At 36.3% G+C, this 27,057-nt stretch overlaps 2 protein-coding genes across 2 annotated transcripts; both read left to right on the top strand.

Moving 5' to 3' along the window:
* Positions 1–209: 209 nt before the first annotated feature.
* LOC308428980 (olfactory receptor 8J3-like) lies at positions 210–1,157 on the top strand (the record flags this gene model as incomplete). Its single annotated transcript, XM_080927620.1, has 1 exon — positions 210–1,157. The coding sequence occupies one exon, from the start codon at positions 210–212 to the stop codon at positions 1,155–1,157; it is 948 nt and encodes a 315-aa protein (XP_080783746.1).
* Positions 1,158–19,883: 18,726 nt separating this feature from the next.
* Positions 19,884–20,828, top strand: LOC308428987 (olfactory receptor 8U9; the record flags this gene model as incomplete). The annotated part of the gene is made up of 1 exon (XM_080927628.1): positions 19,884–20,828. The coding sequence occupies one exon, from the start codon at positions 19,884–19,886 to the stop codon at positions 20,826–20,828; it is 945 nt and encodes a 314-aa protein (XP_080783754.1).
* Between the last annotated feature and the right edge of the window lie 6,229 nt (positions 20,829–27,057).

The raw sequence follows: 27,057 nt of genomic DNA, 5'->3' as shown, positions 1-27,057 counted from the left end.
TCTATTTAAGTCATTAACCCTTGCGTTACTTCAGCAAAAGTTTAGGCAGAAAACCTTGAGTTTCATAACTCATGCATAATTTAAAAAAGAAAAAGAAAAAACCTCCCCCCGAAACTGCCCCTTGTATCTAACGGCAATGGTAGAAAATACTTCCTTAACTTTGTATGGCATTCTTTTCCTTTCCAAACAGATAAACTCACAACTTTTACATGGCTCCTAGAAATTTATCTCATGTCACTGAATTCATTCTTGTCGGTGTTTCAGACCTTCCAGAACTGCAGGTTCCACTTTTCTTTGTCTTCCTAGTCATCTACCTTCTGACAGCAGCAGGGAACCTGGGCATCATCACCCTCACCACTGTGGACTCACGGCTGCAAACGCCCATGTACTTCTTCCTCAGACACCTGGCGGTCATCAACTTCGGCAACTCCACTGTCATTGCTCCTAAAATGCTGGTCAACTTCTTAGTCACCGAGAAAACCACCTTATACTACGAATGTGCCACGCAGCTGGGAGGATTCCTCATTTTCATCGTAGCGGAGATCTTCATGCTCGCTGTGATGGCCTATGACCGCTATGTGGCCATCTGCAACCCACTGCTCTACCTGGTGGTGGTGTCCCGACGGGTCTGCCTTCTGCTGGTGTCCCTCACATACTTCTATGGCTTTTGCACAGCCATTGTTGTTTCATCCTGTGTGTTCTCTGTGTCTTATTGCTCCTTCAAAAAAATCAACCATTTTTACTGTGATAATGTCCCTCTCTTAGCGCTTTCCTGTTCTGATACCCACCTTCCAGAAACTGTAGTCTTCATATCTGCAGCTACAAACTTGTTCTTTTCCATGAGTATAGTGCTGGTATCTTATTTCAACATTGTCTTGTCTATCCTAAGAATCCGTTCATCCGAAGGAAGGAAAAAAGCCTTTTCTACCTGTGCTTCACATATGATGGCTGTCACAGTTTTCTATGGGACACTGTTGTTCATGTATTTGCAACCTCAAACTAACCACTCACTAGATACTGATAAGGTGGCCTCTGTGTTCTATACATTGGTGATACCAATGCTGAACCCCATGATCTACAGCCTGAGGAACAAGGACGTGAAGGCTGCTTTAAAAAGATTCATGAAAAATCCATGTCATTCTTTCAAATCGGTGTAACCTTAAGAATAAATTAGTTAATAAAGACAAGGTTCAGGAACTGAGACAATAACTCTTTTCATGCGACCTTATCATAGTGATTTCCTTGCTGATAATGCACTGTGCGAAGTACACACACAAACTGACAGAGGAGAAGAAACAGAGTAACTCTACTAGTGCTAAGTCAGCCCTACAGTGGGCTCCTGCTTGGTATAAGCAAGGGAACAATTCACCGCTTTTGTTTTATTTCTTTACCTGAGTATATAACTTTAATGACAAGAAAAATGGAGATGGTGTTCAAGAGAGGAGCAAGAGAACAGCAGCCAGTAAAACCTCCAGATTGCCACAACATCCAGAGAAACTCTGGCAGCACAGAGGCCACTAAGGAAATAGACTAAGCAGATGCCTATTTTGGATAGAATTTCTGAATTTAAATGGAAAAAAAACCTTAAATTCTGAGTAAATGATGTAATCTATAATGGCAATAAATATATTTGATATTTATCAAGCACATTATTTAAACATACTGTAGTATACCTTTATTTTCCATGCCATCTTGAGAACTTTTATTTTAAAATAAAATCTGGACTTTGAAGATATCACTGATGTGGTGGGGTGTTTATCTATTACGCACAGCACCCAAGCTTTTCCCCAAAACTGCCTTGGGTGTAAAGTACAGTTTGTGAAGTTTGTGTTTGCTTAACAGATAAGGCTGTTAACAATATGCCACCATATTAAATCATTCAAAAAAAGTAAAAATAAAACAGTGCAACGTCACCTTTCACATAGTATTGCACATGTGTATAAACACTCCCCATGCATACACATACACACCTACACAAAATTAAAATCTGATAGTGTACCTTACACATGATTGACACCTCTTTAAAAGCTTAGACAGGGTTTTAATAGTATAAATTTGTAATCACTAGAATTATAGTTCCAACCAAGAAAATAAAAAGTGTCCAATGTAGGGGAATGCTAAGGCAATGGGGTGGAGAGGGGGATCTGAAGGCAAATGAAGGGGGGGAAATGGGAGCGGGACGGGGTAAAGGAATGACATCTCAAATGTAAATACAGAGTATCTAATAAAAAAAGAGAAAAAAGTGTCAGCCAGTTTTGTACAACAGCAGAAAATATTAGACACCCTAAAATGTCAAATATATGGGCATTTATTGACTTGAATAACTCATTACACTTCAAATTATAAATTTTACCACTAAAAAGAAAATATTTTTATTTGCCAAAAATTGAAAAGCACAGAGTTCACATTTCTTAGCTATATGGATGTATATTCTTATATCTAGCCATTATTTAACTTTTATTATTTTTTCAATGATTTTCCTGTTCTTTACTTTTATCAAAATAAACAGATCTGGAATTGTACCAAGAAAATATTTAATTAATGGCCTTATAATGTTCTACAGTTTTAAAGTCTCTATATGACTTAGCATTATTACTTTACTTAATTAGGCCAATTATGTATTTACATGTTGATCCCAAGTAGTAGTAACTCAAAAGGGAATAACAGTTTAATAAGGGTACAAATTACCTTTGCAATTTAACACAGCTTGTGGGAGGAGACAAATATTTTATTCCAAAAGTTTGATAATTAGTATTCAAAAGAGAACTTTAAAAACTTAAATTGTACAGTAACAGTATAAAATTATGGATTAATAAAAATTTATGGATTAATATGCATTATTCTTTAAGGCGAATAAAGACTGAAGTTTATTGTAAAAGACCAAGAATAACTTTTCTTTGTTTATACAGGATACTGGACTCAGCACCCAGGCCATGTGATTGGAATAAGAATGCCTTCTGGACTTGAGAAATTCATTCTTAGTGACACTGTTTGAGGCTATGCATGAAGAAGTAATTACCTGGGCAAGCCTTTAACTTTAAAACCCTTGTGCTGTGTCTGGGTTGCTCTCTCTGTTTTGTGATTCTGTTTGAAAATATCTGCTTTCAGCTTGTTGTCTTGCAGCCATCCTGCTGTCATGTCTTCCTGCCATGATGAAGTCTTACCTCCTTGAATCCCGTAACCCAAATAAAATTCTCTTTCTTGACACCTTAGTACACAACAAAGATATATGCACCACAATGTTCATAGCAGCTCTATTTATAATAGCCAGAAGCTGGAAAGAACCCAGATGCCCTTCAGAAGATGAATGGATACAAAAATTTTGGTACATTTACACAACGGAATACTACTCAGCCACCAGAAACAATGACTTGACCAAATTCTTAAGAAAATGGCTGCATCTAGAGAATATCATTCTGAGTGAGATAACCCAGTCACAAAAGAACAGACATAATATGCAGTCACTGATAGTGGGATGCTAACCCCCAGAGGCTCGCACTGCCCCAGAAACAACTCACAGACTGTAGGAAGTCCAAGAAATAAAAAAAACAAAACAAAACAAAAAAAAATTTTTACACAACAAGAAAACTTTGAATATTTTCATGTTACATTTTGTTTTGCATGTACTTTGTGCTCATTGTAACTATTGGGTTTTCGATGCATACTGTCAAACCTTTAAAAAGATCAAGTACTGACTATTCATATAGATTTATGTAAAATTATTTTAAAATCTGAAAAAAAAGTACTGACAAAAATGTATTGTATAATTTTACGCAAAAAATGCTTGAAATCTGTACATTTATCTTTGTTTTGTAAAATAAAGATGTTAAAAAAAGAGAAAAAAATTCTCCTCCTTTAAATTTCTTCTTACCATGCTATTTTATCACAACAGGGCAGACCACTTTATAACTCTAGCAATCAATGGCATTGCTGTAAGAACAGATTTATCCTGATTGATTACTTAGTGCAGGAGTCAAATGTACACTATGAACTGAATTATTGTCCTTTGTGAGAAAGTTAATTCTCATCATCTCATCATTATGATATAACAAAAAAATAAAAGATGCATTTCACTCTTCAAAACAAATAGCTGTATTTACCAAGTAAGAAATCACAGCAGCTAGACACACACCTCAAGTTTAATATCTCAAACTCAAGGCCTGTTTAGAACACACATAACTTTGAAAAATTAAAGAAAATCAAAATTCTGAAAATAATTTTGTTGAAATTTCATAGGAAATAAACTATTACACAAGTTAGAAGAATAATATTTGATAAATATTTTATAGTTAGTAATTGTTAATGCTATTACATGATTACAATAAAGCTAGTATAAAATAAACAGTGAAGATTCAAATAAACTTTGAAGGAATGATATTTATGCATGTATATCTGATAGGAATCTGGTGAGTTAACACAGGTCACTTTACAGTTCTGTAATCTATACAAAAAAAAATACTACTTCAGGAAGTTATGAGCACTTTCTGCTCTTCCAGAGGACCTGAGTTCATTTCCTACCACCTACAAAGATGCTAAAACCATGTATAACTCTAGTTCCAGGGGATCTGATACCTTCTTCTGGAATGTGTGGGTATTGCACAGACACACATATCTATGTGCAGATAAAACAACCATATACATAATATAAAAATAAATATTTTTCAAAGGCAAAGTTCTTTACTGCTATAAAAAAGGAATGGCCAATAGATTATTTTCATCCTAAACTAGTTCAAAATACATCAGTATTTAATGTGTATAAAGTACTTATTTAGGCACTTATAATGAACTCATAAACAAAACTGACCTAGACTAGCAGGTTATTCTTCAATGACAGGATCAGAAATGAGAAAATAAGCAAGAGATAAAACTGAGGTCAAAAGGTACTGCTTAAGCTGGCGGCCTATGCTAAGTAAGTATATTAAATACAACCTGCTATATGTTATTTTCAGTAGAAAATGGGACAGACCTACAAAAAAGGCATCATACAATGGAGTAAAGTCTGTAGGAAGCTAATTAAACAATGTTTCACAGGGGGACATAGAATACCTCTGTGGAGTTTTTTGTTTGATTGTTTTGTTTTTTGTTTGTTTGTTTGTTTGTTTGTTTGTTTCCAAGAGAAAGGATATCTTGTCAGTCAGGAGCCAAGACATACCACAAAGTCATATCATACAATAAAACTCAGGCAAGAGATTTACTGGACTGAGGCACAGAATAGCAGCTGCCTCAGAATGAGAAGAAAGTCAGCAGAGGGCTGGGCAGAAGAATGGTCCAGTATAGGGTCTTTGAAGCATGCACAGTGAGCCAGTAGAAAAGTACATTGCAGCGGGAAGAGCTGATTGGCCATTAACTTTGAAACAGAATGCTAAGTCCCTGTGGACAGGGATTTCCACATCTCCAAGTCAGGTCATCGAGGGTCAGGATAATTTGCCACTGTCCTGTTATACTAACAAGCACAAGAGTGCAGAGACCAAGGACACATCCCCTTTGGACTGGTAAGCATAGCCTCTTAGAATAGAAAGAAATATGTTTTCGGGATTTAAAGTCCTTCTAAGTCTCTGGCCCTAAACCATTACTGGTTCTGCCAAGCACATTCTTTGTTTTAGAAGACTATGTTCCATCTCCATACATGAAGTCCTCGAGGAAAGCCTAGGGTCTGAAAGCCTTTAGACACAAAAGTTTGATTCATTGTGGTTCTTGTACTGTGGTCAAAAAATTGATGAACAAGTATCCAAGAAGACATTTGGGGTTAGCAGTAATCAGGAATTTGGAGAATGGGTGTTCCTTGTAATGGTATGAGGTGCACACAAAATGAAAAGAAAAGAAAATGCCAAGGGTTCTATCCTTGTTAGAATACCAGTTTGTCCAAGGCTTTCTGTTTTGGGGAAGGTGTAAGGTATGATTCCGATAATCTGGCCAGGAGCAATAACCCAGATTGTTGTGTCATGCCTAAAGTTTCCTCCTCCCTGTTAGTGACCTACTACACAAATATCTTTGCTTCTTTCGGTGATCCTAGAAATATCATCATCATTGCTGTAATCAGGACCTTGTGTTCAGAGTTTCACCATCATGTTAAAATGACTTCACTAAAGAACAACACTGCCCATCAGACCTCCAATCACAGTTTGTGGTATCTGTAATTCCTTCCCCTCTACTTTCTCTCAAATGGAAGTAGTAAAAGCATTTAGTAAAATATTTCCTATCTCATTATTACTGATCCAGGATATTTTTCTAGACTCCAACTTTAGGTAGATGAATCATGAATTCCTGACCTAAAGATATAAAGAGTATTTAGTTCTGTTTAATTTTGTGTAAATTAAAATGTGTTTTATTGTGATTTTGTTTTTTTTAATCAGTTTAATACTCTACTATGATACTTCTTATTTGAGATTGGATTTTATTTCTGTGCTTCTTTTCATAATTTCATAAAGAAGTTGTTCAAAAATTTAAGCCATATTTTGAATCACCATATAACATACTAGATAATATTATGACATTTTCTTTTTTCATACATTTTTCATTCAAATTAAAACCTTACGTCAGCCTTCTTCTATCCTCCAAGGTCTACCATTAAAATCTCCCACACCAAATTAACCCCTTTCTCCTCAGAGGAGAACCCCACCCCCACCCCCGAATCACTTCACTCAAGGAAATCTAAGTCCAGTAGGACTAAGACCTTCTTTCCCACTGAGGCTCAACCAGGTAGTAGTTGAGGTAGAAGAAGATGATCCAAAGGCAAGTGGCAGAGTCAGAGATAGCCTTTGCCCTAATTGTTAGGGAACCCATATGAAGTCCAAGGTTAACATCTACTGCAAATTTTGGATTTGGATGACTTGGGTGCTCTTTGGTTGGTGGTTCAATCTCTGTGAACCCCATTGGTCCAGGTTAGTTTACCCTGTAGATCTTTTTGTGATGTCCTTGACCTCTCCAGTTAGCTCAATTATATTCCCCCAATTATCCACAAGAATCCTGAGCTCTGTCTGATATTTGGCTATGGGTATCTTCATCTGTTTTCATCACTGCTGGATAAGCCTCTTGGGAGACAGTAATGCTTAGGTCCCTGTCTCTAAGTATAACAAAGTATCATTAATAGTGTCAGAAGTTATCTCTCATCCATGGGATGGGTCTCTCATGTTGGGCCACTCAGTGGGTAGCCTTTTTCTCAGACTCTGCTCCATCTTTATCCCTCCATATCTTGAGCACAGAACAAATTCTGGGTTGGTTTTTTGAATGAGCCTATGCCTCCCTTCTTCTACTGGAAGTCCTAACTGCTTACATAAGGGGGCCACTTCAGTCTTGATATCTCCCACAGTTAGAAATCTCAGCTAAGAACACCCCCATTGACTGCAGTATTTTCCCTGTTCCCAAGCCTCCAGCTAGTTCCAGAGATTTCCCCCAACAATTACCATTCTCACTCCCTCTTCTCTCTCATCACCACTCCCCCATAACTAATCACTATCCTCATATCCTTCCTCACTGTTTCTCCTACAAGTTCTCTTTCTCCATTTACCTCTGATGACTATTTTGTTTCCTCTTCTGAATGAGACTTACATATCCTATTTGGGCCCTTCTTACTATCCAGCTTCTTTGGGTCTGCTCTGTAGCATGGTTATCCTGCACTTTATGACTATTGTCCAACTATAAGTGAGTACACGCCATGTATGTCTCTCTGGTTCTCACACAAGATGCTATTCTCAAATTCTATTCATTCAACTGCACATTTAATTAAGTCTTTGCTGTCAACAGTTGAAGAATATTTCATTGTGTAAATATACTATATTTTCTTTATCTATTCTTCAGTTGAAGTTCATCTAAGTTGTTTTCAGTTTCTATTTATTACAAATAAAGTTGCTCTGGACATATTTAAGGAACTGACCCTATAACTTCTTGGAGCATATACGACATCTACCCAAATGTTTCTATCTTATAAAAAATGGTAAGAAGGATTGTAATTCTGATAAGTCTGCCTTTGTATCTTAGCAGGCCTTTTTCTCTTTCAGATTTTCATATTCTTTGTTATATAAATTTTATGTTTTTGTTATTATATGGTAGGAGGGTTTTCTTTTCTGGCCTAATCTTATTTGTGTTATATATGCTTCTTGTATGTTTATAAGTATCTATTTCTTTAAGATAGAAAATTTTTCTTCTATAATTTTGTTGAAAATATTTTCTAGTGCTTAGAGATGAGACTCTTGCCTTCTATTCCTATTATTCTTAGGTTAGGATGTTTCATAGTTTTCATAGTATCCCAGATTTCTTGGATGTTTTGTGTCAGGTGCTGTTCTTTGATAATATTTGTATCTTTTACTCCTGAGATTTTTCTCTTTCCTCTTTTGTATTCTGTTGATGCTGTTTTCAATAGTTGTTCCTTTTCTCTTTAGGATTTTTAATCGCCTAGATTTCCTCAGATTGTGGTTTCTTTATTGATTTTATTTCCATCTTCAGCTCTTTAACAGCTTTATTCAATTTCTTTACCTATTTAACTATATTTTCTTGTATTTCTTTAAATGATTTATTAATTTTCTCATTAAATGCTCTACTTACATAACTTTGTTTTCCTGTATTTCTTGAGGAATTGATTCATTTTCTCTATAAAGGAATCTATTGAGTTTGTGAGGTTGGCTTTAAGTCATTTTCTTGTGCTTCAATTGTGTATACATATTCCTTGGCTTTTTGTACTGAGATCCCTTTGCTCTGGATGTGCTGTATTGTTCTGACTCTTGTTTCTCTGTTTATGCTGGCCATTAGCCATCTGACTAATATTGTTCCTGATCTACCAGATATCAGGAAAGCAGGCCTAATCTGAATGTGCACTATGCAGCAGGTCTCCTGTGGGCAGCCATGGATGGGATGTTCTTGGTGTAGCAGGCTTGGGTGTTCCTTGTTAGGCATGCCTGATGGAGGCCAGTAGAGTGGTAGCAAGACAATGAAGACCAGGAGGAGAAGCTCACAACTAGCTTAGGACAGCTAGGCATACCCCAGAGGGATCGGGAGGAGGACTAGGGTGACAGGATCTAAGCTGGTTGTCTGATAAAGGCCAGAGAATAGTGGCCAGGCAATGGGACTTTTATGACATTGTCTAACAAAGTGTGATTTAGTGCCTTGGTACTCTTTTCTGCAATCCTTGCTACCCTAGTTGAGCCACACTAGTTCCCATTGCTTAGAATTTTTCTTTTGTTTTTAATACCCAACATATCTTTTTGTTTACTCTCATTCTTTACCATTATTTTATTTTTTTAATTAAACAACTTTACTAAAAAAAAAAAAACAAAATTAAATGTACAGATTTTAAAAGCATTTTTGCATAAAGTATATGAATATATTTCTGACACTACTTGATTTTTTTAAAGGTTTGATAGTATGGATTAAAATCTTAATAGTTACCATGAGCTAAAGTACATGTAAAACAAGATGTAACCTGGATTTAGTCAAAGTTTTCTTGGTGTAAAAAGACTAAGCATAATGATTTTTCATCTTTTTTTTTTTTTTTTTTTTTTTTTTTTTTTTTTTTTTTAGCCTTTGGTTTTCTTGAACTTCATATAGTCTGTGAGTTGTTTAGTTATTTCTGGGGTGTTCAGAGCTTTCTCGGGTTAGTATCCAATTGTCCGTGACTGCATATTATGTTTGTTCTATTATGACTGGGTTACCTCACTAAGGATGATATTCTCTAGATACATCCATTTTCTAAAGAATTTCATAAAGTCATTGCTTCTGATAGCTGAGTAGTACTCCACTGTGTAAATATACCACAATTTTTGTATCCATTCATCTACTGAAGGACATCTGTCATCTTTCCAGCTTCTGGCTATTATAAATAGGGCTGCTATGAGCATTGTGGTGCATGTGTCTTTGTTGTATGTTGCAGCGTCTCGGGGGTATATGCCCAGAAGTGGAATAACTGGGTTTTTAGGTAGTTCTATGTCAAATATTATGAGGAATCGCCAGACTGATTTCCAGAGTGGTTGTATCAGGTTACAAACCCACCAACAGTGGAGACGTTTCCTCTTTCTCTGCATCCTCACCAGCATCTGCTGTCCTCTGAAATTTTGGTCTTAGCCATTCTGACTGGTATGAGGTGGAATCTCCAGGTAGTTTTGATTTTCATTTCCCTGATGACTAAGGATGTTAAACACTTCCTTAGATGATTCTCAGCCATTTGATAATCCTCAATTGAGAACTTTTTGTTTAGATCTGTACCTCATTTTTATAGGGTTGATTGATTCTCTGATTGTCTATGTTCTTAAGTTCTTTGAATACCTTGGATATTAGGCGTTTATCAGATGTGGGGTTGGTAAAGATATTTTCCCAATCTGTTGGCTATTGCTTTGTTTTCATAACAGTGTCCTTAGCTTTACATAAACTATGCATTTTCATTAAGTCCCAATTTTTAATATTTGACCTTAGAGCTTGAGCCATTGGTGTTCTTTTCAGGAAATATTCTCCTGTGCCTGTGTGTTCTAAGGTTATCCCTAGTTTCTCTTCTTATAATTTCAGTGTACCTGGTTAGATGTGAAGATCTTTGATCCACTTGCACTTAAGCTTTGTACAAGGAGATAAGATAGGGTCTATTTTTATTCTTCTACATGCTGAGTGCCAGTTGGACCAACACCATTTGTTGAAGAGGCTGTCCTTTTTCCATTGAATGTTTACAGCTCCTTTGTTACAAAACAAGTGACCATGTATGTGAGAGTTCATTTCTGGATCTTCTATTCTATTCCATTGATCCAAGGGCCTATCCTTGTACCAGTACCATGCAGTTTTTAATACAATTCCCTTGTAATATAGCTTGAGGTCAGGGAGAGTGATTCCCGCAGATATTTTCTAGTTGTTGAGGATGGATTTCGCTATTCTAGGTGTTTTGTTATTCTAGATGAATTTCCACATTGCTCTTTCCAGCTCTATGAAGAATTGGTTGTGGGGCGCTGCCTGCACATTCTCCATTACAAGATGGGGCTGACATCCGGCTGGAGTTAGCAGTAAGCAAGTCATGTGCGCACGTGCTGGGTAACTTTCCACTCCTTGAGCTCTGCCTCTCCCGTGGCGTCATAGGGCCTGATGAGTTTCAACCAATCAGGGGGCTCCACGTCCAAGGCGAGGACTGATTCCTATATAAGGGGACGGGCTAGATAGTTCGGGGTCTTCGCTTCTACTTGATGTAAGCTTATGCTCTGCCTCTCGAGAGCATTAAAGCTTTACTGCAGAAGAATCCTATTTTTTGTGCCGCGTCGTTCTTGCTGGTGAGACAGTTGCATGGGACAATTGGTTTAGAATTTTGATGGGGATTGCATTGAATCTGTAGATTGCTTTTGGTAAAATGGCCATTTTTACAATGTTTATCCTTCCAATCCATGAGCATGGTAGATCTTTCCATCTTCCGAGATCTTCCTCGATTTCCTTCTTTAGAGGTTTGAAGTTCTTGTCATACAGGTTCTTCACTTGCTTAGTTAGTTTCACACCAAGTTATTTCATATTGTTTGTGACTATTGTGAAAGGTATGTTTTCCCTAATTTCTTTCTCTGCATGTTTGTCCTTTGAGTAGAGGAAAGTTACTGATTGTTTTGAGTTAATTTTGTATCCAGCCACTTTGCTAAACTTGTTTATCAGCTGTAAAAATTCTCTTGTGGAATTTTTGGGGTCGCTTAAGTACACTATCATGTCATCTGCAAACAGTGATGGTTTTACTTCTTCCTTTTCAATTTGTGTCCCTTTGATTTCCTTTTGCTGACTAATTACTCTGGTCAGGTCTTCCAGTACTATGTTGAATAGGTATGGGGAGATTGAGCAGCCTTGTCGAGTCCCTGATTTTAGTGGGATTGCTTCAAGTTTCTCGCCATTAAGTTTGATGTTGGCTGTTGATTTGCTGTATATTGCTTTTATTATGTTTAGGTATGGGCCTTGGATTCTTGTTCTTTCCAAGACTTTTAACATGAAGGAGTGTTGAATTTTTTCAAATGCTTTCTCAGCATCTATTGAAATGACCATGTATATTTTTTCTTTGAGTTTGTCTATTTCGTGGATTACTTTGATGGATTTCTGTGTATTAAAACATCCCTGCTTCCCAGGGATGAAGCCTACTTGGTCATGATGAATGATCGTTTTGATGTGTTCTTGGATTCGGTTTGCAAGGATTTTGTTGAGTATTTTTGCATCAATGTTCATAAGTGAGATTGGTCTGAAGTTCTCTTTCCTTGTAGGGTCTTTGTGTGGTTTAGGTATGAGGGTTATTGTAGCTTGAATGTTCATAAGTGAGACTGGTCTGAAGTTCTCTTCCCTTGTAGGGTCTTTGTGTGGTTTATGAATTAGGATAATTGTATCCCAGAAAGATGAGTTAGGTAATGTTCCATCTAACTCCATTTAGTGGAATCATTTTGAGAGTATTGGTATTAAGTCATCAATATATGTCTGATAGTATTCTGCACTGAACCCATCTGGACCTGGACTTTTTTTGATTGGGAGGTTTTTGATGACTGCTTCTATTTCTTTAGTTGTTATGGGATTATTTAGATCATTTACCTGGTTCTGATTTCACTTTAGTATCTGGTATCTCTCTAGAAATTCATCCACTTCCTCTAAATTTTCCAGCTTTGTTGAGTATAGTTTTTTGTATATGATGTGATGATTTCTTGAATTTTCTTAGTTTCAGTTGGTATGTCTCCACTTTCCTTTCTGATTTTATTAATTTATATACTCTCTCTTTGCCCTCTAGTTACTCTGGCTAAGTGTTTATCGATCTTATTAATTTTGTCAATGAACCATCTATTGGTTTTATTGATTCTTTGAATGGTACTTTTTGTTTCTATTTGGTCAGTTTCTGCTCTGAGTTTGATTATTTCTTGCTGTCTACTCCTCTTGGGTGTATCTGCTTCCTTTTGTTCTAGAGCTTTCAACTGTGCTGTCAAGTTGCTAGTGTATACTCTATCCAGTTTCTTTTTTGAAGCACTCAGAGCTATGAGTTTTCCTCTCAGTACTGCTTTCATTGCATCCTATAAGTTTGGATATGTGTTGTTTTTATTTTCATTAAATTCTAGAGAATCCTTAATTTCTTTCTTTATATCTTCTTTCATCATGCTATCATTTATAGGAGCATTGTTTAGTTTCCATGTGTATATGGGCCTTTTGTTGTCTTTGTTGTTATTAAGGACCATGGTGATCTGATAGGTTGCATTGGAGTATTTCAATTTTCTTATATCTATTGACGCATGTTTTGTGACCGATTATATGGCCAATTTTGGAGAAGGTGCTGTGAGCTGCTGAGAAGGTGTATTCTTTTGTTTTAGGATGAAATGTTCTGTAGATTTGTATTAATTCTAATTGGTTTATAACCTCTGCTAGTTTCACTGCGTCCTTGTTCAGTTTCTGTTTTCATGATCTGTCCATTGATGAGAGAGTATTACTGAAGTCCCCCACTACTATTGTGTGGGTTGCAATGCATTTGTTAGAAAATCTACTTTGTTCGATATTAGAATGGGTACTCTTGATTGTTTCTTGGGGCCATTTGCTTGGAAGGCGTTTTCCCAACCTTTTACTCTGAGATAGTGTCTGTCTTTGTCTATGATATAAGTTTTCGGTATGCATCAAAATGCTGGATTCTGTTTATGTATCCAGTATGATAGCCTATGTCTTTTTATTGGGGAGTTGAGTCCATTTATGTTCACAGATATTAAGGAATAGTGGATGCTCTTTCCTGCTATTTTTGCTTTTAGAAGTAGAATTGTGCCTATGTGTCTTTCTTCTTTTGATTTTCTTGCTTAGGTATTTTTTTGTTTTTACTAGGATATAGTTTCCCTCCTTATATTGGGTTTTACACCTATAATTTGTTGTAGTGCTGGGTTTATGGTCAGATATTATGTAAATTTAGTTTTGTACTGGAATATCTTAGTCTCTCCATCTATGGTTATTGAGTGTTTTACTGGGTATAGCAGCCTGGGATGACACTTGTCTTCTCTTAGGGTCTGCATGGTATTTGTCCAGAATCTTCTATGTTCCATAGTCTCTGTTGAGAAGTTGGATGTGATTCTGATTGGTCTGCCTTTATACGTTACATGACCCTTTTCCCTTATTGCTTTTAGTATACTTTCTTTGCTTTGGGCGCTTGGCATTTTGACAATTATGTGTCGGGATGAATTTCTCTTCTGGTTCACTCAATTTGGAGTTCTGTAGGCTTCTTTTATGTTCATGGTCATCTCATTCTTAAGGGTAGAGAAGTTTTCTTCTATGATTTTGTTGCAGATATTTACTGTGCCTCTTAGTTGATATTCTTTGCCCTCTTCTATTCCTATTATCCTTAGGTTTGGTCTTCTCATTGTATCCTGGATCTCCTGGACATTTTGGGTTAGGAGCTTTTTGGCTTTTGCATCTTCTCTGACTGTTTTGTCTATGTTTTCAATGTTGTTTTCGGCCCCTGAGATTCTCTCTTCCATCTCTTGTAGTCTGTTGTAGATGCTTGCATGTGTGACTACTAATTTCTTTTTTTGCTTTTCCACCTTCAGGGTCATCTCTTTCAGTGTTTTCTTTATTTTTTCCATTTCTATTTTCATTCCTTCTTCAATTCCTTCATCTCTTTGGTTTCATTGTCTTCTAGTTCTTTGATTTCTTTGAGTGTTTTTCTTGTTACCTCTTTAAAAGCTTCTATTTCTTTATGCTTTTCCTCTCATTCTTCTTCAAGGATCTCCATCATCATCTTGAGGTACGATTTCAGGTGTGAGTCTTCTTTTTTGAAGTGTTTGGCATTCAGCTGTTTGCTGTGATGGGAGAGCTGGGTTCTGATGTTGCCAGGCTGTCTTGGTTTCCCTTGGGTAAGTTCTTTTGCTTTTCTCTTGCCATCTCGTTGTCTATGATTATATGTGGTATTGTCAGAGATTGGTTCCAGTCTCTCCTGTTTACCTGGCCTGTGTCCCTGGATCTCTGATGTTTCTGGTGGCAAATGGCCTGAGTTTTTTTACACACACACAAGTGCCCTCTGGGTTTAAACCGAGTCCCTAAGGCAGAGTTCCTCTCCGTAACCAGTGTGGGATGTGGCACTTTCTGCCTGCTCTGCCCAGACTTCTCTAGCCCCAGGCTACTTGCAGTGCAGTCTCACCATGCATGCATCCCTGAATCTCAGCTGTTTTTAATGGCAAATGGCCTGAGCATTTGGTCCTCCATTATTTCATATGAAGTAAGGCTATAAGTTGAAACATAAGCAACACTCTCGGATAAAATGTATAGGTTCCCAAATAAAAAGAAAACAACTATAATTTACTCTTATACCTCTATTTAATGAATTTTATTGGTCACTAATAATTTATATTTACTTCCTCTCACACTCTAAAGCAAAAATAAAGAACCATAAATAAAACTAATGTCATTCATTTAACATTCATAACATAATTTCTTCCTTTATTGTTAAAATCCACTGTGTGTGTGTGTGTGTGTGTGTGTGTGTGTGTGTGTGTGTTTCTTTTGTACCAATGCCTTGTTGGACACCTAGATTGTTCCTATTGCTTAGCTAAGTGGAACTGTACTGTCATGAGCATGAATATACATTCTATTTTGTACAATAAGCCAGACACTAAAATATGACTTGTTTGTAGTCTTCCTCAAAAAGGAAGCTACAAAAATATTTTTTACAATTTTGTTTGTGAGCCTAGCCTTTAACAGCTGAGCCATCTCTCCAGCCCAGGCTCCTGAGCATTTGTGAAACAAACTTGAGTCCAAGGACTTTGGGCAAAGTCATTGCTAACTAAGGAGTGTATACTGACTCTTTATCTTAAATCCTGTGCAGGTAGCCAGAAGATTGGCTTTGTCCTCTCTGCCCATGTGGTTGTCATCTAGATGTTATACAGCAAGCCACTCATAGAAATTGAAGACAGAGTCATTATCTGATATTGGTAAATATTCAACTCTGTTCTTCTGTTTCTAGATTTACTGAGTGACAGTCAAAGAAGTGTCATTTCATATTTATTCATGCATCCTTTATCAACATATTACTGTGAATATTTTCATACTTTTACAGATAAATAAAAACCTTCCTGTGCAGCTCAAAAATTTAATTTTCATACTGAAGTAGAAACCCTGATGTAAAGAAGGGGGTCATATCAACATTATAACAAGATGCTATATTTCATAGTGCTTGTGTATATTAAAACATAATATATAATCTCATTAGTATCTCTAAGTATTAGATGCTAATTGAAAACAAAGTAAAAATAATGATCTGTAATTTCTATGCATAATTTTCTTGATTTCTTGGTGTGTAATCATCACCCCCATTTACAAACTTTATATAAAACAATTTTCTGACTTTAGCCCTTAAGGCAAGTACATTCCCAGAGATTTACATAATGTTTTATACATAAAAATTCGTTGATGATCATTTCTTTCAAGAATTAGATGAGGTATTTTTTTGTTATATAAAGAGTTATTTGTTGAAAGAAAAAAAGTTAAAAATCCCTGCCTGAGTTCTAAAATCAGATAAAAAGACAGTAATAATTTAACACATAAAGACATAATGGCATTGTTTAATTAAAGTGTCATTAAAAGTTATGAAAACCGTTGTTAAAACACTACTCTGAAAGCAAAACTATAGACATACTCTTCAGAGACAAGAACTTCTTTGAACATGTCTCCCACTGGAACACAGACTCTCATTGTTTTCTGATGACCTCATTTTCTTATTCTCTGGAGTAAGAACATCTGGAACAAAGACACAAACAAAACCATGAAGCCAACTACACTGGCTACTAATTATGAGGAGACACAGAAGAACATCCTACCTGGGTAGGTAGAAAGAGAATCTTTGTGAATTAGAACAAGATATAATTAAGTACAATAAAAACAGTGATTTTCAATAAAACTGGGGTTCATTTTGTTAGATACTTATAAGAGTGTTTTCTATCTGGTTTTTAGGGTTTTTTAATATGGTAACAAATTATAATGAAGCATTTCAAGTATAAATTCTTTCAAATATCTATATGTGAGCTACAGAGTTAAAGAAACAGAGCTCACACTGAACCAAATCCTACTCCCTGTGAAAATTGTATTTTATTCTTTATGTACCTATAGATTTTTACTTTAAATTAATAATGAGTCTATTAGGCAAATATTACTATATGACCCAAGATAGACTTTGCAAAGAAAAATGTATGCCTTAAATGTACAGGAAATAACTAATCAAATACATTTATATTACTAGATTTACTTTTATAAAATAAATTTAAGGAGAATTAAACAAATTGTAGGTTTTCATTAAAAATTAAAATAGAACTGTATCACATCCCCCTTTCCTTCCTACAGCCTCTCCCAGTTTCTTTCCTATCCCTTCAAATTAGTAACCTCTTTTCCTATATTATTGTTACATATATACATATGTGTATGTATTTGTACCCACAAATACTTAATTACCACCTTAAAAATGTATTTGTATACTTTTATGCAAAAACACTTAAAAATTGTACATTTATCTTTGTTTTATAAAATAAAGTTTTTCAATAAGAAAAAACAAAAAAATTTTCATTTTTTAGATATAAAGTTAATAGAGAAAGGGAGTGTAAAGGAGAAAAAAATGGCAAAGTGGCAAAGACAAAAATGTGATATTATTTAGACATATAAAACTTCAACTATGAAGTTTAGACAATGTTGATAAGGAAAACAAAGCTTTCTCAACTTAAAGTGCAACAGGAAAATATTAAGTTCATAGCACAGCTCCAAGTCTTTAAAAAAATGACATTTAAAAACCTGCAAAAGGCCATGACTTATAAATTATTTCATGAAAATGTCCAAATCATTTGGAAAACACATATAATTGCTATTGAAGATAATACTACTAAATTACAAGAATAGCCAATTTTTTTTGCCTTCTTATCTCTTGCCTTAGAGATTGTATTAGATGATCCATGTGTGTGATCCAAGTACTTGGGAGATCATGGTCTAAAAATTCAGAGCTGGGACTAGCATGGGCTAAACAGCAAGACTTTCTCCCATAAGAAACCCATAAAACAAAAGAAAAAGAATGAGTTGTATGGATGTTTGTTGGTATGTTCTAAACAAATATTGCTTTTATACAACTTGCACTACAGGAGGAGAGAAGCACATGATATTCAGTTGAGAATATAGGTGTGAGTCTTGAGTAAGAAATCAATTTAAGATATGGCAATAGTCAAAACAATTGTTGGAAGTTATTTTCCTAATTATATTTTATTTTGGACTTTTAGTTTTGAAATACCCTTACAATAGGGTATTTATATTAAGAGTTGGTAAAGCAAAATGAAGCAAATTAACGCATTTGCTGTGCCTTCCACAATGTTATCCACATTCAGTTTTGCATTTTCAGGAGATCTTTAAGGTAGTATTGTAAGCTAAACAATACACATAAAATAAATTACTTGTGTAATAAGGGACGGTACAAAGCTGTACTTGTAACAATATTGGAGCAATAGAGCCGTTTAAAATTATGTGACAGAGTACATTCATCATGCAAACCATGTGTTTCCTAAAGACAGTTCTCTCCCACTGTAGCACATACTTTGACCATATCCAACAATATATGCTGCTGTTATTTTCCCCATTCTCTTCCCAGATAGTTCTTATTTCTGCTTTTACACATGGGTACATGAACTTAGATAAGTCTAACTACAAACACAAGATGAAACTCTAACAGTATTGCAACTGCAGAAGAGATTGAAAACTTTGTAAACGTATTTCATAAATTGTGACTAAAACAATTTAACAAAAATATTTCTAAGTAGTGAGCAAAATATTTTACCCAAAAATAGCCTAATGTGAATTTTTTCACTGCATGGATTTTAAATAATTGGTTAAATTAGACAGAATTAATTAGAAAGAATAGAGAAATATCCATTTTATTTAAGTAACTCTTCTGAGTTTATTTTCCAACTTTTATTTTTTCCAAGACATAATTATTCTCTGTAGCTCTGGCTGTCCTGGAACTTGCTCTTTAGAACAGGATGGCCTTCAATCCTTTTTCTAACTTCTCCATTGAGGACTCCATTCTCAGTCCAATGGCTGGTTGAGAGCATCAGACTCTGTATTTCTCAGCCTCTGGCAGAGCTTCTAGGATGGCAGCTATATCAGGCTCCTGTCAGCATGTACTTCTTGGTATCTACAATATTGTTTGTGTTTGCTGACTGTATATGGGATGGATCTCCAGGTAGGGCAGTGTCTGGATCACCTTTCCTTCAGTCTCTGTTCCACACTTTGTCTCTATATTTTCTTCTGTGAATATTTTCTTTCCCCTTCTAAGAAAATCAGAAGCATCCACTCTTTGGTCTTCCATCTTCTTGAGCTTCAGGTTCTCTTGGGATTGTATCTTAGGTATACTGAGCTTTTGAATGGAATAAGGGGATTCCTTGGGGGAAATCAGAAAGGTGATAACATTTGAAATATATGTGAAGAAAATATACAATAAAAAATTGAAAAAAAGCAGGCTACCCTGAACCGCAGAGATCTTACTGTCTTTTCTTCCCAAGTGCAGGAATTAAATAAGTACACCACTATATGAAATGACCCACACCCTACTCTTCCTCTCACTTCTCCCACTGGCATCATTTGTCAATGGGTCAACTTTCCATATCTTCATTTTGTGTGTGGCCAATAGAGATTAATTATAGCTGGTTGTGTGAGATTGAGTGGAAAGGTATTCACTGAAGGAAGAATTTAATTTGTTGCAGCACCACCAAAGAAAGTAAATCGCCTCTCATAACCTGAATTAATTACTCCTGAGTTTATATGTTATCTACCCCATTTTAGCATCCTAATAACATAAAATCTCTATGATATTGGAAAAAATAGGAGAATATACTTTTTAGGAGCCAATAAATTACTAGCCAGGCCTTGTATCCTGTAATTTGGCTTTTTCTTTACTTCACCTACAGATGTCCTGAGGATTCATGGCCCCAATAAATTGCACCCAGGTGACAGATTTCATTCTTGTGGGGCTCACAGATCGAGAGGAGTTGAAGATGCCCCTCTTTGTGGTATTCTTATGCATCTATCTTTTCACAACCCTTGGCAACCTGGGGCTGATCCTGGTCATTAGAACAGATGCAAGACTCAACACGCCCATGTACTTCTTCCTCAGCAACCTGGCTTTTGTTGATTTCTGCTACTCATCTGTCATTACACCCAAGATGCTTGGCAACTTCTTGTACAACCAAAATTTCATATCCTTCAATGCATGTGCTGCTCAGTTAGGCTGTTTCTTAACTTTTATGACAAGTGAGTGTTTGCTCCTGGCTTCCATGGCCTATGACAGATATGTGGCCATTTGTAACCCTCTACTCTATATGGTCCTAATGTCCCCAGCAATCTGTTTTCAGCTTGTAGCTGCCCCTTATGTCATCAGCTTCCTGATAGCAGTGTTTCATGCCACCCTCACCTTTCGCCTCTGTTATTGTCACTCCAATACCATCAATCACTTCTACTGTGATGACATGCCTCTCCTTAGGCTAACATGCTCAGACACTCAGTTCAAACAGCTATGGATCTTTCTCTGTGCTGGCATCGTGTTCATTTCCTCTCTTCTCATTGTTGTTATTTCCTACACATTCATTATTTCTGCCATCCTAAGGATGCGTTCTGCTGAAGGTAGACGAAAGGCTTTCTCCACCTGTGGTTCCCACATGGTGGCAGTGACCATTTTCTTCGGAACCCTCCTTTTTATGTACTTGCAGCCCAGTTCTAACCACTCTCTAGACACAGACAAAATGGCTTCTGTCTTCTACACAGTGATCATCCCCATGTTAAACCCCTTAATCTATAGCCTAAGGAACAAGGAAGTGAAGGATGCCTTGATGAAATTAATTATCAGTAGAAACAAAATGTTTGCATCATGAAATTAAGAAAATTACTTGATTAACTATGTTTGTGTGTTCTATCTTTTTCCAATAAAAGACTATTTATTGATATATGTGATATATTATATGTGTTAATAACATGCCTACTTATTAATATATGCTTTTATAGAAAAACATCTTTACTATTTAGAGAAAATTTTAATGTAGGTTATGATTTTATATATAAAAGTAGACGTAATAATTTGAAAACTGTTCTTTCATTTAGAAAATGGGACATGTACAAAAACAAAAGCCTTTGGGTAGTAAAACTCTATAGCAAATTCTCATTTGCCAAAAGAAAAAGATACATAAATTGTCAATCCTTTTTTGTATTTTAATTATATTTTTAAGATTATACTACAATTTCAACATTTCTCCCTACCCTTTGTTCTATCAAAACAATTATATATATCCTTCTAAGAACTTCTTTAAATCTATGTCCTCTTTTTTTCACTATTTTTATTGCATATATGTGTGTATAAATGTATAGAAATATGTTTGTGAATATCACCTACCTACACTATATAATGTGACTTGTCCTTTTATTTTTAGGGATGACTGTGTGCTCTGAACAGTAATAGTATTCTCTTCTCTAGGAAAGACCACCTATCCTGCCTAGAGTTCATTCCACAAGGTTGAGGTCTCACAGGCTTTACTACTTTTAGTTTAGAATGTTTATTGATAACATACTTATTCAACTCACATTTAGGAAGTAACATTTGTGAGAGCCTATATGTATATTTTCTGATATTATTTAGAGACACGATCTCATAGCAAACTCCCTGATTTTCTAGCTATTAAAAACTTTCTCTGCATTCTTTTCCTCTTCCATAGTGTTCCCTGAGGCTCAGGTGCAGGAGAGTTTTGTAGCTGTATCCTTAGAGACTGAAATCCACTACTGTACCCTTAGGGTTGTTGTGCCATGTTGGTCATTGGTGTAGATCATAAGCATCTAAACTGAATGGGGCTGTTGGTTATTTCCCTCCTATGGGACCATTTTTAGTGCTTTCTGCCAACATGAAACTAGGTGTTGGAGAGGAGACATTCTGGTCATTTACAACTCAATGGTCCTTGGGTTTTATTTCTGATGTGCATTGTCACCAACAATAGCAACTTACTTTTAGCTTGTCAAGAGAAACCAAGGGCAACAGTAAAAGTATGTATGTTTGGGGAGTCTCTTAGACAACTCTATACTATAACTGAAAAAGATACTTTTGTTTTTCAATTTTATTGGATATTCTCTGTATTTACATTTTAAATGTTACACCTTTTCCCCCCACTCCCCTTCCTTCTCCCCCTCAACTTGCTTCAATGAAACACCTCTTTCTCCCTATCACTCTCTCAACCTCAGTGCCTTGGATGTTGATGGTGTTGTTCTTCCCATGAGGGTGCAAACCTTTCAGTTCTTTCAGTCCTTTGTTTAGCTTTTTTATTGGGGTCCTCATGTTCAGTTTGAAGTTTAGCTGCAAGCATGCTCATCTGTATCTGTATCTATATGACTGTGAGAGAGCCTCTGAGGAGACATCCAGGTCTGCTTCCTGCCAGTAAACACTTTTTGGTGTCAGCAATAGTACTTGGGTTTGGTGGCTGTATATGGGGTGCTTTTCCAGGTGATGCCATCTCTGAAGATCGTTTCTTCAATCCCCGCTCCTCTATTTGACCTTGTATTTCCTCCCCTGGTTTGTTGTCCCTCCTAAGAAGGACTGAGGGATCCACATTCTGCTCATCCTTCTTTTTGAGCTTTGTAAGTTCTGAGGATGGTTTCTTAGTATTCTGAGCTTTTGTTGTGGGGGTGGGGGGACTAGTATCCACTTATAAGTGAGTGATTACCATGAGTGTTCTATTGTGACTAGGTTACCTAACTCAGTATGATAGCTTCAAGTTTCATCCATTTGCCTAAGAATTTCATAAAGTCATTGTTTTTAATAGCTGAGTAGTACTCCATTGTGTATATCTACCACAATTTCTGCATCCATTCCTCTGTTGAGGGACATCTGGGTTCTTTCCAGCTTCTGGGCATTATAAATAAGGCTGCTATGAACATTGTTGAACATGTGTACTTGTTATATTTTGGAACTACTTTTGGGTATATGTCACAACATGGTATAGCTGGGTCCTCAGGTAGCACTATGTTCAAATTTCTGATGAACCTTCAGACTGATTTCCAGAGTGGTTGTTCCAGTTTACAATCCTACAAACAGAGGAGGACTGTTCTTCTTTCTCCAAATCCTTTCGAACATCTGCTATTATCTGAGTTTTTCATCCTAGCCATTCTGACTGATGTGAGGTAGAATCTTAGGGTGGTTTTGATTTGCATTTCTCTGATGACTAAGGATGTTGAGCATTTCCTTAGGTGCTTCTCAGCCATTTGATATTCCTCTATTTAGAATTCTCTGATTATCTTTATACCCCATTTTTAATAGGATTATTTGATTTTCTAGAGTCTAACATCTTGAGTTTTTTGTACATACTGGATACTAGTCCTCTATCAGATGTAGGATTGGTAAAGATCTTTTCCCAATCTGTTGGTTGGCATTTTGTGATTTGACAGTGGGCTAGAACTTGTGTTTCCTTCGGGTCTTTATGCTGTCAATCCAGGATCTTCTATCTTTCATAGTCTCTGTTGAAAAGTGTCATGTAATTCTGATCTGTCTGGCTTTACATGATACCTGTTCTTTTTCTCTTACTGCATTTAGTATTCTTTCTTTCTTATGAGCATTTGTTATTTTGACTATTATGTATTGGGAAGAATTTCATTTCTGGTCCAGTCTATTTGGGGTTCTGTAGGCTTCTTGTATGTTCATGATTATCTTCTTTTTTTAGGTTAGAGAAGTTTTCTTCTATAATTTTGTTGAAGATATTTACTGTGCCTTTCAGTTGATGTTCTTTATCCTCTTCTACACTTATTATCCTTATGTTTGGTCTTCTCTTTGTGTCCTGGATTTCCTGGATATTTTGGGTTAGATTCTTTTTCATTTTTGCATTTTCTCTGACTGTTGTGTCAATGACTAGTATGGTATCTTCTACAACTGGGATATTTCCTCCATCTCTTGTGTTCTGTTGGCTCCCGATATCTTTCTTATGTTTTCTAATTTCAGGAATGTCTTCTTTTGTGATTTCTTCATCGGTTCTATTTCTGTTTTCAGTTCTTTCGCCTGGTTGTTTGTGCTTTCCTGTATCTCTTTAATTGATTTTTGTTTTGTTTGTTTGTATGTATTGGGTTCTTTTTTTTTTTTTCTCTTTAAGGGCGTCAACTTGTTTGAGTGTTTTCTCCGGGTTTTTCTGTACTTCCTTAAGTGTGTTATTTATGTGCTTCTCAAAGATCTTCATCATTGTGAAGTATGATTTTTAAGTCTAAATCTTGTTTTTCTGGTGAGTTGGGATATTCACCATTTGTGGTAGTTGGAGAATTGGGTTCTCACGTTCCCAGGTTGTCTTGGTTTTGTTTCTTAGAGTCTTCTGCTTGCCTCTTGCCATTTTGATGTAGGTGATGCTAGGTGATCTTGTTTTCTCTTACTGGAGCTTATCTATCTTATGGGTCTGTGCATCCGTGGTCTCTAGAGGGAGATTGTTCCTGAGTGTTCCTCTCTCAGGGTAGGCTGTGAGTTCTAATGGCAGAGCCCAGTCCTGATGTACCTGGGCCTGTTCTGGCCTTGTCCCAGAAGTGTGCCCTGCTAATCAGTACTGCTGCTTGTATCTCAAGAGTCCTGGGCAGCCACTCCCGGGGTGGACAGTAGGTAAATAAAGTTGGCTTACCCTTCCACATAGGCTGCAGAGCACTCCTGCAGCTCTTCTGAGCTTCCTGAGACCTGTGGGTGGCCACCAGTCCGGATGAAACTAGTCTGGGTCTGAAAAAATTCTTGTAGATTTATGTTAAGTCAATACATGATTTGACAGAGAGAGGAGGTAGGAAAAAGGAGAGGAAACAAAAGAGGAGGAGTCAGGGGAAAAAGAAAGAGGAGGGTTAAAGTAGGAGAGGGAAGAGAGGAGTGGGAACAGGAGGCCTGGAAATCTGCAAGTTATAAAGGCTCTTCTAGGAGGAGAATAGAGGGTGTAGTGGTAAATCTGTCCCATATAGATATGCAGCTTGTGTTCCTAATTACCGAGTAGTGTCTTTATTGAATGGGTTTATTTGGGTTGAAGAGGATATTGAAACAAATTGGTGATTTGGGTTGAAGAGAATATTGCAACAGATTCTCATCTATACGACTGAGGTTTTAATTAAGTGGTCTTTGGTTCTACAACTTGGTCTTCCTTCTTGAATTTTATGTGGTATGTGAGTTGTATCTTGAGTAATCCAAGGTCTTTTGCCTAATATCCATTTATCAGTGAGTTTATACCATGTGTGTGTGGGGTTTTTGTTTGTGTGTGTGTGTGTGTGTGTGTGAGAGAGAGAGAGAGAGAGAGAGAAAGAGAGAGAGAGAGAGAGAGAGAGAGAGAGAGAGAGAGAGAGAGAGAGAGAGAGAGAGAGAGAGAGATTTGGTTACCACACTCAGGTTGTTATTTTCCAGTTCCATCCATTTGCCTAGGAATTTTATGATGTCGTTTTTAATAGCTGAGTAGTACTCCATTGTGTAAATGTACCATAATTTCTGTATCCATCTCTGTGTTGAAGGACATCTGGGTTCTTTCCAGCTTCTGGATATTATAAATAAAGCTGCTATGAATATAATGGAGCATGTGTCCTTATTGCATGTTGAAACATCTTTTGGGTATATGACCAGGAATGAATGCCCTGATGACTAAGGATGTTAAACATTTTTTTAGGTGCTTCTCAGCCATTCTATGTTCCTCAGCTGAATATTCTTTTCCCCCCATTTTTTAAATAGGGGATTTGATTCTCTGGTGACTAACTTTTTGAGTTCTTTGTATATATTGGTCATTAGCCTTTTAGCAGATTTAGGATTGACAAATATCTTTTCCCATTCCCTTGGTAGCCATTTAGTCCAAAGTACAGTGTCCTTTTTCTTACAAAAGCAGCAAACTTTTATGAGTTGCCATTTGTCTATTGATCTTTGAGCATAAGCCACTGGTGTTCTGTTCAGGAATTTTTTTCTCAGTGTTCATGTGTTAGAGGATCTTCTGTTAGCTTGAATATGTTTTGTTTTATGTACCTTTATTTGGATGTAAATTAGTCCACTGGATGGTTTTAGCTCTTTTGTCAAAAATCAAGTAATCATAGGTGTGTGGATTTATTTCTGGGTCTTCAGTTCTATTCCATTGATCTACCTGCCAGTCTCTGTACAAATACTGTACAGTTTTTATCACAACTGATCTGTAATGCAGATTCAGGTCTGGAATAGTGATTTCCCCCTAGAAGTTCTTTTATTGTTGAACATAGTTTCAGCTATCCTGGGCTTTTTGTTATTCCAAGTGAATTTGCAAATTGCTTTTTCTAACTCTCTGAAGAAATGAGTTTAAATGTTGATGGGGATTTATTTAAATCTGTAGATTGCTTTTGCAAAATGGCTGTTTTTTTTTTACTATGTTAATCCTACCAATCCAGGAGCATGGGAGATCTTTCATCTTCTGCAGTCTTCACTTTCTTTCATCAGAGACTTGATGTTTTTGTCATACAGATCCTTTACTTGCTTGGTTTTATACTACTTCTGACTATCATGAAGGGTGTGGTTTTCCTAATTTCTTTCTTAGAACATTTATCCTTTGAGTAGAGGAAGGCTACTGATTAGAGTTAATTTTATATCTAGCCACTTTTTCAAGTTGTTTAACAGGTTTTGGAGTTCTCTGGTAAAATTTTTGGAGTCATTTAAGTGTACTATCTTATCATCTGAAAAGAGTAAAATTTTGACTTCTTCCTTTACAGTTAATATCCCTTTGACCTCCTTTGTTGTGTACTTGCTCTGGCTAGGAATTTGAATATTATATTAAATAGGTAGGGAGAAGGTGGTCATCCTTGTCTAGACCCTAATTTTAGTGGGTTTTCTTCAAGTTTCTCTCCATTTAGTTTAATGTTGGCTACTTGTTTGTTGTATATTGCTTTTAATAGGTTCAGGTATGGGTCTTGAATTTCTGATCTTTCCACATCTTTTAACATGAAGGGGTGTTGAATTTTGTCAAATGTTGTTTCAGCATTAAATGAGATGATTGTTTTTTTTTTATTTATTTGCTTGTTTGTTTTGAGTTTGATCATATAGTAGGTTATTTTGATAAATTCCTCTATATTTAACCATCCCACATGTCTAGGAAGAAGCCTACTTTATCATGCTGA

Source organism: Micromys minutus (genome assembly GCF_963924665.1).
Source record: "Micromys minutus genome assembly, chromosome: 13".
Classification (NCBI taxonomy): Eukaryota; Metazoa; Chordata; class Mammalia; order Rodentia; family Muridae; genus Micromys; species Micromys minutus.
This window is presented reverse-complemented; position numbering and strand designations above follow the sequence as displayed.